The following is a 13,222-nucleotide window of genomic DNA, read 5'->3' on the forward strand; positions in this document are numbered from 1 at the left end:
CGTAGGCATTAAGCTACTACCCTTCCATTCTAAGACTGGCTCGATGTGAAATTGAAACCGAACGATCCCACTTCTACAATCGACCGAGGCATAATAGAAATGTAAGCAATCTATGTCTGAAAGATATCAAAATCTGCCATTTCTAACTCTACAAGATCTACTAAGGTGAATTTTTGTTAGACAGTGAATGGGAAATTTTGGTATACCCGTCTAGCTATAATTGTGTCACCAACTGGAGTAGAGACTGAGGGTTCTAAAAGAGTTTTTAGACTAACACTGAAGTTTACTGCTTTATAGGGACTTACAAAAGATAGTGTAGCATATGATGTAACAATGCATAAACATCTAAATGAAATACTTTTAACGTACCAGTGACCATAAAAGGAGAATCATCCTGGTCTTGGCTAGCTTGGAGAACGTACAATCTTTTCTGGCGCTGACCACTACCTATACCAGACGAGGCATGCTAGTGAGTTGGGCAACTTCCTGGTGTTGTTGGAGTTGTAGATTGAGCCCTATTGTTGTTACCTCCTTGCCCCTGCCAGGCAGAATGACAATCCTTTAATATATGGACAGATTAACCACACCCAAAGTATCCCTCTCTGCCTTTAAGACACTCACCCGAATGGTTCTTACCACACTTTGGGCAAGTTGGAAAAGTAAGGTTGCCTGAAGCATTCCCATGTTGCTTAGAGCATGATGCCCTTACTATTTGATCCTGTCAAAACATGAGGATGGAGCACTAGCTGATGAAGGTGCTGAGGCTGTAGACCTTCGCTGAAATTGTGAGTGATTCCTACAGTCCCGACTTTTGCTGAGAGTATTCATAAATCAATGTTCTAGCCTTCTTATTGTCCTTAGACATTTCTCTAAGCTTATCTCCCACAACCTGCTGCGCATAAATCATGAGTCTGGAGATATACATGTCCCCTAGAAGCATAAAATTCCTGCACTCGGCCAATCTCGATGTCCCCTAGAAGCATAGCATTCCTGCACTCGGTCTTCACCAGATTAGATACCCCAAACAAGAACTAACTCATTTGAGCCCTTGGATCGGCAACCATGTATGAAGCATACCAGGAGAGCTAGGTGAACTTGAACCCGTACTCTTGGACCGACATTGAACCTTGCTTCAAGTTCATAAACTCTTATGCCTTAGCTTCTCTCAACTTCCTTGGAAAGAACCTATCTATAAAAGCTCTAATAAAACAATCCCAAGCCATTGGAGTTCTATCCACACTCCTATTGTCTTTCCACTGAGTGAACCAAATCTGAGCCACATCCTTAAGTTGATAGTATGCTAACTCAACACACTCACTACCAGTCAGTTGCATTACTTCAACAACCTTCTTAACCTCATCAATAAATTTTTGTGGGTCGTCACCAATCTTCGACCCTAGAAAATAAGGCGGATTCATCTAAACCAAGTCTAGAACCCTAGATGCAGCTGATCCACCATTATTGTTTGTTAGAGCTGGACCTACTAATTTTTCTGATTGGCCACACTTTGAGACAAGTACTGGAGCACATTTCGCAATTCTGCATTCGTAACGTCATGGTTTGGGACTGGAGAACTATGTTAGCATTGCATGCATTAGAATTTCGTGCTTTAGCTCTATGAGGAGGAATGATCTGAAACGCATAGCTATAAATTAGAAAGGAGAAGTTGAATCATATCTCACGCAGGATAAGAATAATAAAGAAAGTGAAGTATTTCTTAAAAGACTTGGTATCCTCCCCCTCATAGGCGTGGCACACTTTACACCCATTAAAGAGACTCTACTTAGTGCGACTTTTACACACCCTAGGACTCTTGAACCTAATTCTTTGATACCAAGTTTTTCACGCCCCAAGGCTACCGACTTTACATAACAAGAGACCTAGGATCATGAGTGACCCCAAGCTAACCCTGAGTTTCGCATATCATAGGCATAATGAAAATAACTAAGTTAAGAAAGAACTATGCAGAAGCTAAATCAATAAATATCTAGTGTGGGAATAAAACCCAAATAGTCTGAACATATAAAACATATTAAGAGCTTTGTGATAACATACAACCACTTAACAACTCAAGTTGAATCTATCACTATGACTCAAAAGCCTCTAACTAGGTTGAGTTGCTGGGACATGCCCCCAGCTAACTCTAACAAAACTAAAAACTAAAAATAATGACTAAATGAAAGCATGTCTATTGTCCTCGGAATATTAGGACTCACCACTGAAGCAACTGATTGCGGACTGAGAAACGATCTAAAAGTAATCTGGATGCTGAGTACCTGAACCTACATCATGAAAAGATGTAGCGTAGAATATTCGTTAGTACTTGAAATGTACTGAAACTACAAGAAAAAGCATCTTTAGAGACCAACATTTAGGTATGAGTCAAAAATTCGGTCCATAAAACTATACATTTAAAGACAAGAATATTTTATGGTCGCTGGTTCTCAAATTTACGGACGAAACTTAATTTGGTGCTAAAATAATAATACTATACGGTCCCTAATTCACTAATTTCAGCCGCTTTAGGGCTTTTGCCTCCTAAAAATAGAAGAAATAAAAAAGTGAAAGCACTCTCAAAATTTCTAAACCCTCTCTTCTTCGACAGTTGTCGTTCCTACCTTTAAAGTATTACCATAGCATGAACTACTTGCATTCTCTTGTATTCTTCTCTCCTTCGTTCTTTAATTTAACAAGAAAAAGACAACTAAGATGGGGATATATTGAGAAATAATCCGAGAATCCCTAGCCAAATCCAAATCAATCTCATGGTGGTCGGGATATCTGCTAGGAACAATTTTTTTTATCAACACAGACAATGTGGCCAATACAAACTTCAAAACTTAATAGAAACTGAGTTTAAAGCAAGTCAAATGGCAAGAAATATTAGCTAAATATGACTTTATGTGGATACATAAACCGGGAAAGCAAAATCAAGTTACCGATGCATTGAGTCACAATGAGGTATTTGCTACGATTTATGCAATTACTAGACTTGAATATGATTTTCTTAATAAAATTAAGTTTAGTGCTGCTTTTATTTCATTATATGTCAAGTTAATGGCTCAAGTGAAAAAGGGTACAGTTAGATGGTATTGTGCTTTATTTTAGAGTGGGGAGAATCATGGTTATGCAAGGTGACGGACTGCGATGAAAACTTCTAAAAGAAACATATGATATTGTTTATGCTAAACATTCAGGCATTGAAAGGATGATCAGATTACTATCCCGAAGTTATTTTTGGCAGAAAATGGAAGATGACATTGAGGCCTATGTAAAATCTTGTTTAATAAATCAACTTGTTAAGACAGAATAGAAGAAGGAAGCAGGGTTGGTGCAACCTTTACCTTTAGCAGAACATCCGTAGGTTTCTGTTTCAATGGACTTCATTAGTAGATTTCCAAAAAGGGAGGGTAATGCGTCAAATATGGTAGTGGTTGACAGATTCTTAAAATACGATAAATTTATTAGTGCCCTACCTTATGTTTTTCCAAGATAGCTGCTGAGTTGTTTTATGAGCATGCTGTTAAAAATTTTGGTATTCAATTAGACATTGTGAGTGATCGTGATACTAGGTTCACTGGCCGGTTTTGGATTGCACTTTTTAACATGTTGGGTACTGATTTGAAGTTCTCAACGACAAATCATCCACAAACTGATGGACAGACTGAAAGGATCAATTATTTGCTTGAAGAATATCTCAGACACTATGTGATAGCAAGTCAAAGGAATTGGGTGCAATCGTTGGACAGTACACAACTTTGTTATAACTTGCACTGTTTGTTAGCAACAGAAAAAAGTCTGTTTGAGTTAGTTTTGTTTGTACAGCCTTGTGAACACCTAATTTTTGACCAAAACATAAAAATTTTACACCCAATTTTAATACTTAAATATTATTATTTTAGTAGGGTTATATTTAAAATAAACTGAAAGTTACAACAAATTATAAGCTCACTTTATGTTTAAAGTTTAATAAAGAAAGCTTTTGAATTTAACGTATTTTTGTCTTAATCTTTCAAATTTTATCTATTCTAAAAAATAATAATAGTCATATATATCATGGAAAAGTAGAAAAAATAATAATAATAAAAGATAAAAAGAAGAGTCCTAAAAATTTCAAATTACCTTACCTTTATCCTAATTACCCCCAACTTCCTTAACTTATTTGCTAAAAATCCTCCTCCCATTTAGTTTTTTTTTATTTTTTATTTTTTTCTCTTCTATTTTTTTTTTCTTTTCTCCTCTTGCACGATCTTTTCTTCTTTTTATTTTTTTTACACGTTTCTTTTTTTTTCTTTTCTTTCTTTTCTGTTCGTTCTTTCTTTATTTTATTTTATTTTTATTTTTTATTATTTGTTTTGTTAATATTATATTACTATTTTTCTTCCTTTATCTCAATCCTAAAATTCTCAACTAAATTTTAAATTAAATCCTATTCCCACTCCATCACGTTCCTTTTAATTAGCACTAGACTCACACCTCAAACTATTATAAAAACATACGCTCAGTAAAGAAAAAGGATACGCATACACACAGAAAAAAACAGAAACACGGAGAGAAAAAATATAACAAAAAGTGAGTTTTATTTTTTGAGAATTAGGTCAGCGTTCGAGATTTCGCTCAAGGTTTCGGATTCGTGGCTCTTTAAAGTTAATATTAGCTATTAACTTTGGAAATCAGTAGATAGTAGCAGTTGTTTTTGTGGTATCGATTTTCGTAGCGAGGTAACTCTAAATTCTCGCATGATTTAAATAGAATAGTTGTATGAAAACTCGATTCCAATAATATGAAGTTCTTTGAATCGCATATTATTATTATGTAATATCAATCTGTGATGCATGTTGTGATTATTTTTGAGAATTTATGAATGCTTAGGAAAACAAAATCGAAGATGTTTCTTGTTAAAAAAATAATATAAAAATAAAAATAAATGATGTACCATACATTTTTTTATTTTGTCTTATGCTCTTTAGATGCAATTGATATTAAAATTGGTTACATGATATTTAATTTTTTTTGAATAGATAATACTTCTTGAAGCTTAGTTTTCATTTAAGAAATTTTGTTGAAATTATTTGTAGACTTGTTAGCTTTTGATGTAAATAAAATAAAAAAATAAAAAAATAAAAAAATAAAAAACTTAATTAATTAATAATTCAAAAAAGCTATCTGGAATATGTTTTAGTCCTTTTATTTTTATTTTTGATAAAGAATAGTTTATCTTGATAATAAGCATAGGAAAACTATTACTTTAAGTGGAATTGTTAATTAAGAGGAGAATAAATCTTATTTAGAAATTCAGTATTAAGAATAATAATATTATCATTATTATAAATAATAATACTAATACTAATACTAATAATAATAATAATAATAATAAATAAAGAATAAAAAAAAAAGTAGAAAGAAACAGAACAAAAACTTAAAAAGAGAAAAAAAAATGATTAAAACAATAAAAAAAATAAACAATAAAAAAAATAAAGAAGACAAGAAGCAGAATGTCCAAAAAAAAATAAAAAAATTATAAAAAGGATAAAGTAAAAAAAAAAAACGTAAAATAAAATACAAAGAGACAAAAGAAAAAATTAATAAATTAATAAAACCCAAAACGTAAAAAAGAAAAAAAAAGTAAGGAAAAAAAAAGAAATTAAAAATCAAGAAGGAAAAATCTTTCTAAAAAATAGTCCTAATCTATTTAGAATTTCTTGCTAAAACTAATCCAGATCACATAAAATTTTATTTCTATTTTAAAACTAACAAAAAAAAATACAATCCTAAAATACTCAAACTCAAAAAATCTCAATCCTACACAAATTCTAATTCCTAGCAATTAGATACCTATATATTTTCTATCTACAATAAAAATAAATAAATACAAATACATGAAAAAGAAAAGGAGAAGAAAAGAAATTACAAGACATTTCAAGATTTGTAAATATCCATCTATTAACTTTACTTTATTATGTTTGAATAAATTTATGTGATATACATTTTTTTATACATTTTTTTAATTAATGAACATATATTACTATAATATAAATAGGTTCAATAATGAGGTAAATAACTTTTATTAATAAGTTAATAATACAATATTTGAAAATTAATTTAAGTCATATATAGTCAATGAAGCGACCGTGCTAGAACCACGGGACTCGAGGGGTGCCTAATACCTTCCCCTTGGTCAACAGAATTCCTTACCCGATCTTTGTTTTCGCAGACCGAATAAAGTAAAGAGTCAAATTTCCTTTTGATTAGGGATTTAAATAAGGTGACTTGGAACACCAAAACTCAATTTCAAGTGGCGACTCTGAATAATAAAATAATCCCTTTTCAAAATGTTACTTTAATTGGAGAAACTCTTTTCTCTTTCAAAACATACATAAATTAATTTTGAGGGAAAAAAAAGGGGTGTGACAGATGGCGACTCCGCCGGGGAATAACCAAAATTCGACCTTATAATATTGACTTATATATGACTATTTACTTAATTATTTATGTTTTGGATATTGTATTTGTCGGCTAAATGTGCTAATTGTTTACTTTTTTACTATTTTAATATTATTTGCATTGCATTACAACTGTCTTCTCTCGCGCACCCCTCTGAGTCTTTTATAATACAATTATGGGAATTGCGACTGCGCACCCCACTTCTGTTAAGATAGCCAGTGGATCTTCGATCCATGGTGAAGGATATTTAGTCATACATGTTTAGGATAGGGAGCACCCATGCACAAAGCCGAAAAGCGCTGCTACCGGTACGTTGCTACTCCCTAACTCGAGTTGTCCGCTTGTTTTACAGCCAATCTAGATACCTTGCTCCACAAGTTCAACCTTAGTAGAACTGAAACCTCCATACATGATATCCTTACTAGGTTCCGCTTTATCTGCATCATGTGCATTTAACTTAGCAAGACTCGGCATGGGGGGCGGGTCTGTCTAGGACAGGTACCTGTTCTTGAGATCATCATGTACATTTTTGTGCTACTTGTTGCATCATGTGGAAGACTATAACAAATGTTGACCGGCTTTAAATAATTGACTAAAAGAAGAAACGTCTATTTTTACCCACTTTCAGCAAATAATTCAAGATAAACAAAGTGAAAATAATATATATATATATATATAACCCTCAATTGTATTCTCGCTTTTATCAAAACATCAAGATTTTACAAAAAATAAAAAAAATAAAAAAATAAATATATAAATAAAAAAGGTTATAGTAAAAAAAATAAAAATAATGCAATAAAATAAATTATTATATATATGTATGTCTTTAAATTTGTTTCAAATAGGGCATATCCACCTTCTTTTTATTTCTTTTTCGTTCTGTTCTTCATGATTCACTTGTTAAAATTATCTCTTTATCCGGTCATTTTCTCTTAAAACAACCTAGGCTTCCCTTAAGGAAGGTCAACAAAAGTCGTTTTCGAAAGAATGACCATTTTAGGTATTCTGAGTCATTTTTCATATATATATTTTTTTTAACTACTTCAACAAATGATTTCGAATTATCAAAATTTCATAAGTTAAATTTGGTTTTAAATCGCGAGTTTCTTTTCCTAACCAGGTAACCATAAAATCTATGAGATGTGATAAAAGACCAAGGGATGAAGCAGTCGAAATGGTCAATGATCCCCTAAAGTTCATGATCACGGATAAAACCCCACCACTACTCATGGCTTGGTGGAACGATATGCATGAGTTTAGGCGAACTGAGATATTCAAACATCTTGGTTTCCTCACAGATATCATGAGATTTAGTCTTGACAGAGATTTGATCGAGGCTTTGATCCCTTTTTGGGATTCTAGAAGCAATGTGTTTCGCTTTAGCGATTTTGAGTTGACGCCTACATTAGAGGAGTTGGGTGGTTTCACAGGGTTAGGCAAGGATCTCCGAAGCAAAACACTCATAGCCCCAAGAAACGTCAGCAGGAACAAATTTTTAGAACAAATGCACATCATCTATCCTCATAAGGAGTGTTTCGATAATGAGTTGGTTTCCTTGGAATTTCTATACTCAAGATATGGAAAGAAAGAAGGATTTTTAGACTACGGGAAGCAACTTAAAAATGGGCAACACCTCCCTACTTGGGAAAAACATAGACAAGAAGCATTCATGGTGGCCTTTTTGGGAACCATGATTTTTCCAAGAAGGGATAAAAAAATCAGTATTCGTCTGTCGGGAATAGTCGCTGTTATGATGAAGAAAAAGAAATCCACTATCTTGCCAATGATGTTGGCTGACATTTATCGTGCTTTGACTAAATGTAGAGAAGGGGAAGACTTTTTTGAAGGTTGCAGCATTCTATTGCAAATGTGGTTTTTGGAGCACTTGTATCGCCATCGTTTTGCGACAGATTTCAAATCTGAATGGACGAATTATATTTTGAGCCACCCAGACAGGATGAAGGAATTAGTAGACAAATTGCCAAAAGGTGTCAAAGCGTGGAGACATTATCTTCTTAAATTAACTGCATCTGATATTACATGGAACTATCATTGGTTCCCTACGAGTGAGGTAATTGTTATGTCTTCCTATCGTCCATTCTTTGTTCTGACAGGCCTTCGAGGATTCCAACCATACATACCCCTTCGGGTGCTACACCAACTAGGACAAAAACAAATCTTACCTAGGGCCGAGGATACACAGAGTTTTGTATGGGAGGTGTCGTCTGAAGATCGAGATCGAGAATCAGAAGCTCAAAAGATTTGGGGTGGTAGTCGAACTTTAAGCCCGAAAGCTATGGTAGACGATCGTGTTGAAGGAGAAGTAGACCCCTCATACCTCCATTGGTTCTTTGATCAAGCCCCCCTCAAAGTAATGCCCGAAGGATCAGCGCGAGAACTCAGAGATCGAGAAGAGGAAATTGAAGTCAGAATCAAGCAAGCTCGGCTTGAGGTGGAAAGAAATTACAGGTCTACTCTGGATATCCTCAGTAATGATCTAAAGAATGCTAGAGAAGAGTTGGCTCAACGTGATGCAATATTCAAAGAAAGAGTTAGGTTGATTCAGAAAAAGGCTGAAAAAGAACATCAATCCACCATTCGAACCTTACATGAGGATTTGGGCATTGTCACAGGCGCTATGGAGCAACAAGAAGAGGAGTATAAAAAAGAAAAGACCCTCTTAATGCACACACAGGCTAGATTACAAAATCAGTTAAAAGCTTCGATGGGACGAGAAACAGACATAGCAAAGCGTTTCACATCGTATCAAGTAGAAGTCGCAATCGAGAGAAACCAATGGATGGGGGAGCGTGAAGAACTTCATAATCAAATCGAAGAGCTTCAGGCACATGAAGAGGATTTGACCCATAGGGTTGATACTACTCAAGAATGGTTGCAGAATTGTCACGAGAATATGGGGGAGGCCAAAGGACAAGTGCTTCAGCTGACAGAGAGCTTGATTGATGTTTATGGTGGTTATTTACATCGGAGTGATGAGAGCCTGGGTTGACATGCGCGTGCACTGGCCCATATCTGCCAAAAGCTTTGTTCAAGGTTTACTCTAGCCTAGGGGGCAATTGATGATCGAGAAATATTGGAGAAGGATTTTTTTTATTATTATTATTATTTCTTTTATTTTCATTTTTTGTCGAAGTTTGTTTCAATCTTTAAGTACTTTGATATTTTGGTTATTTATTTTAAGAACATTTTGATTTGAATGATATCTTCATATAAATAAATGTCGTGTTTTCTTTTTTTAAATAATTCTTCTTCACGAACTACGTAATGATCTGATTCATGTTCAACATGATACGTAGGCAACCTTCAACTGGTTCGATCAAAATGCGTTCAAAATATTCAGATGAGTAAAGTATGGGACTAAAAGACATAAGCAAGTCGTCCAAAGCCAGGATGAAACATAAAAGTCTTCCAAAACTCATTGTAGAAATAGGAATAATTTAAGTGCATAACATACAACGTGTTATTAATATTGCAAACTGTTGAATCCTAACACATTTGTTTTTATATATAAGAGAGAAAGAGTTTAAAAGTGGTTGGTTTGTGAAGAAAGCTGGCATCTCATCAATATAACACAAGATCAAAAGGGAAAGCAAAAATGACACGCAAAGACGGAACTGAGTCGGGAAATGACGAAGTCCAAAATCAAATGGTTGCACAAGAGTCAGTATTTGTAGAAGAGGTCAAAATGTTGAGACAACAGATGGCCGAAATGTATGAAGCTTGGATGAATGGGCAGGCTCCCCCATCTTCAATTCGGGAATACCTGAATGTGAATATGCCATTCCTCATTCAAGTCTGAACAAGTGACCCGATTTATCCACCTGGATTTGGACCCTACGTTAACACATCTAATACTGCTGGAACTTCCTCGGTACACCCGTTGAATCCACCTATGATGAACAATCCACTCTTCATGCCAACTGTGCAAACTAATGCAATTCCTCAACCAACACTAGCACAAAAATCTAATGATGATCCTATACCCAAAGATCAATACGGCCAAAGTCCGGCCTCTAAATTGACTTTCAAAATTCCTGACTCTTACCACCACACTCATCAATACAGTTCCCCCGTCGAGGTTGAAAAAACCACTAAGGACGAGGAACATGAAGAAATTGCAAGAAAAATGAGGAGTTTGGAGCAAAACATAAGGAATATGCAAGGGCTGGGAGGACACAAAAGTGTCTCATTCAAGGACTTATGCATGTTTCCAGATGTTCACTTGCCTATAGGGTTCAAAACTCCAAAGCTTGATAAGTATAACGGTCATGGTGACCCAGTGGCTCATTTGAAAAGATTTTGTAATCAGCTAAGGGGAGCCGAAGGAAAAGAAGAACTTTTTATGGCTTACTTTGGAGAAAGTCTAACGGGTGTAGCCTCATAATGGTTTATCGACCAAGATATTTCTCGATGGCATGTCTGGGATGACATGGCTCAAGATTTTGTCCAACAATTCCAATACAATATTGATATCGTTCCGGATCGCAATTCCCTAGCTAATATGAAGAAGAAATCGTCTGAAAGCTTTAGGGAATATGCCATAAGATGGAGGGAGCAGGCGGCTAGAGTCAAACCGCCGATGAAAGACTATGAATTGATTGATGTTTTTCTCCAGGCACAAGAACCTGACTACTTTCATTACCTTCTCGCTGCAATGGGGAAGCCTTTCGCCGAAGCAATTAAGATCGGAGAAGTGGTAGAGAACGGCATAAAATCGGGTAAAATTGTAAGCCAGACAGCGATTAGAGCTACCACGCAAGCAATACAAAGCGGGTCAGGTAATTTTGTAAATCAAAAAAAGAAAGAAGAAGGGTCCATGATGACGTCAACACCTTACGGAATTAAACACTTAAGACTAGCAACCCAGCATGCATGAAATATAAAATAATGCACAATTCAAAGGAGAAAACATCAACTTTGTCTTAACATGCTCAACGCAACACAAGGAAGTAGGCACTACATCTAACAACCCATTATGCACAAAAAGTTTAACATTTCTCATATCATTGGAGGAATGACCTTCTCCAACTCAAAGCATGCTCATCATAACAACATGAAGAAAATTATGCAATTACCCTCAAAAGCACATTTAAGCATGTTCAACAATTCATCTCATAAAACATATAGGAAACTTATACTAAATGCACATCAACATGAGGGACATAAATCATGAAAACTCATTTTCTCATTAAACATGAATTTATCATGAACATGCATAACATAAGGAGACCATGGAAACAGATAAATCACACATGACTACAAAACATTAAAACAAGCCACAAGGAACTCTTTGTCTCAATCTTGATAAGGAATACAAGAAAGAGATAAGGATATCGGAACTCTCGACAACCTTGCCTTCTAAGCATACCATCTCCCCGGCCCTTGGTAGTAAACCCATATTAAGGCTAACATGAAAATCTCACAAATAGCATAGGGACCTTAATAAAACATTTACATCTTTAATGACTTATCAACATACCGATGCCTTCATCCGGAAGGGCTCCTTTGTGCTCTCTTGACCGGAGTGCATAGAAGCGACCATAATTTAGAGGAATGGGAACCGTATCACTAAGAGTAGCTTGCTTAGCCTCTCTCCCTTTTTCCATGAGTGTTGGGAAATCTCTCATCTTATGACCTTTCTTTCCACACCCAAAGCAACCATCCATGCCGGCTTGTCACTTACCCAAATGTTGCTTCCCACACTTGGAACATATAGACCTTTCAAAAGAGGAACTACCTCCATTTCCTCCTTGAGATTTAAGGTTAGACACCCTATCCTTGTTGACCATTGGGGAATCTTGGTTGGAGGACCTCTTTTTGAACCTTGGTTGTCCTTGTTCTTCAAACCTAGCATTTGAGGAATTCTCATCACCGGTTCTAGCCCTCTTTGCCTCCTCAATTCGTTGAGCAAATACCATGAGCCTTGAGATATCCATCTCATAATGGAGCATTGCCGTACGACATTCTTCTTCAACCAAATTGGACACTCCCATTACAAATTTACTCATTCTAGCCCTTGAGTCTGCCACCAAGGTTGGAGCATATTTGGATAATTGGGTAAATGTAAGAGAATACTCTTTCAAACTCATACCCCCTTATCAATGGTTTATTAACTCTTGCATTTTTCGTTCCCTCACCTTCAGAGGGAAGAACATATCAAGGAATGCTTCTTTGAACACCTCCCAATTTATGGTACCCGCTCCTAATGGCCTCTCACCCTTCCATTGTTCATACCAAATTTGAGCTACATATTTTAGTTGGTACGTGGCTAGCTCTGCCTTCTCCTCCGAAGACACCCCCATAGCACCAAGTATATTGTAAACCTCATCAATAAACCTTTGGGGATCTACATCTACCTTGGAACCAAGAAACTCGAGGGGATTCATCCTAGTAAAATCCCTCCATCTCAAAGCCATAGTACTCACATTAGGTTCACACGAGGCCCAACATCCCTATTGGCTTGAGCCGTCATAGCTTGGGTTTGCGTTGTCACGGCTTGAGCTTGAGCCATCATGGCTTGAGTTATCATTTGAATAGTGGATCTAAACCCTTCTTGAGTCACATTATCGGCCACATGATCAACCGGAGCTTGATTGCCTTGAGGAACTCCTTGATTCACATTCTCATCTTCCACCCTTCTAGCATTCGCCATTCGTGTATTCATTTGCTGAAGACACAAGAGAAAGGTTAGGAAATGGACTTTTATAGAGTAATGAAAGAACTGTAGTTTCCTAACATCTTATAGCCTCTCATTCAT

At 35.6% G+C, this 13,222-nt stretch overlaps 1 protein-coding gene across 1 annotated transcript in view; it reads left to right on the plus strand.

The window, feature by feature from the left end:
• The window catches only part of LOC125869886 (uncharacterized), a 32,014-nt gene extending 23,876 nt beyond the window's left edge, over positions 1-8,138 (plus strand). Inside the window, 2 exon segments of the mRNA XM_049550291.1 lie at positions 7,565-8,023; positions 8,025-8,138. Of these exon segments, the coding sequence (XP_049406248.1) occupies positions 7,565-8,023; positions 8,025-8,138 (573 nt within the window).
• The last annotated feature ends 5,084 nt before the right edge of the window (positions 8,139-13,222 follow it).

Source organism: Solanum stenotomum, chromosome 7 (genome assembly GCF_019186545.1).
Source record: "Solanum stenotomum isolate F172 chromosome 7, ASM1918654v1, whole genome shotgun sequence".
Taxonomy (NCBI): Eukaryota; Viridiplantae; Streptophyta; class Magnoliopsida; order Solanales; family Solanaceae; genus Solanum; species Solanum stenotomum.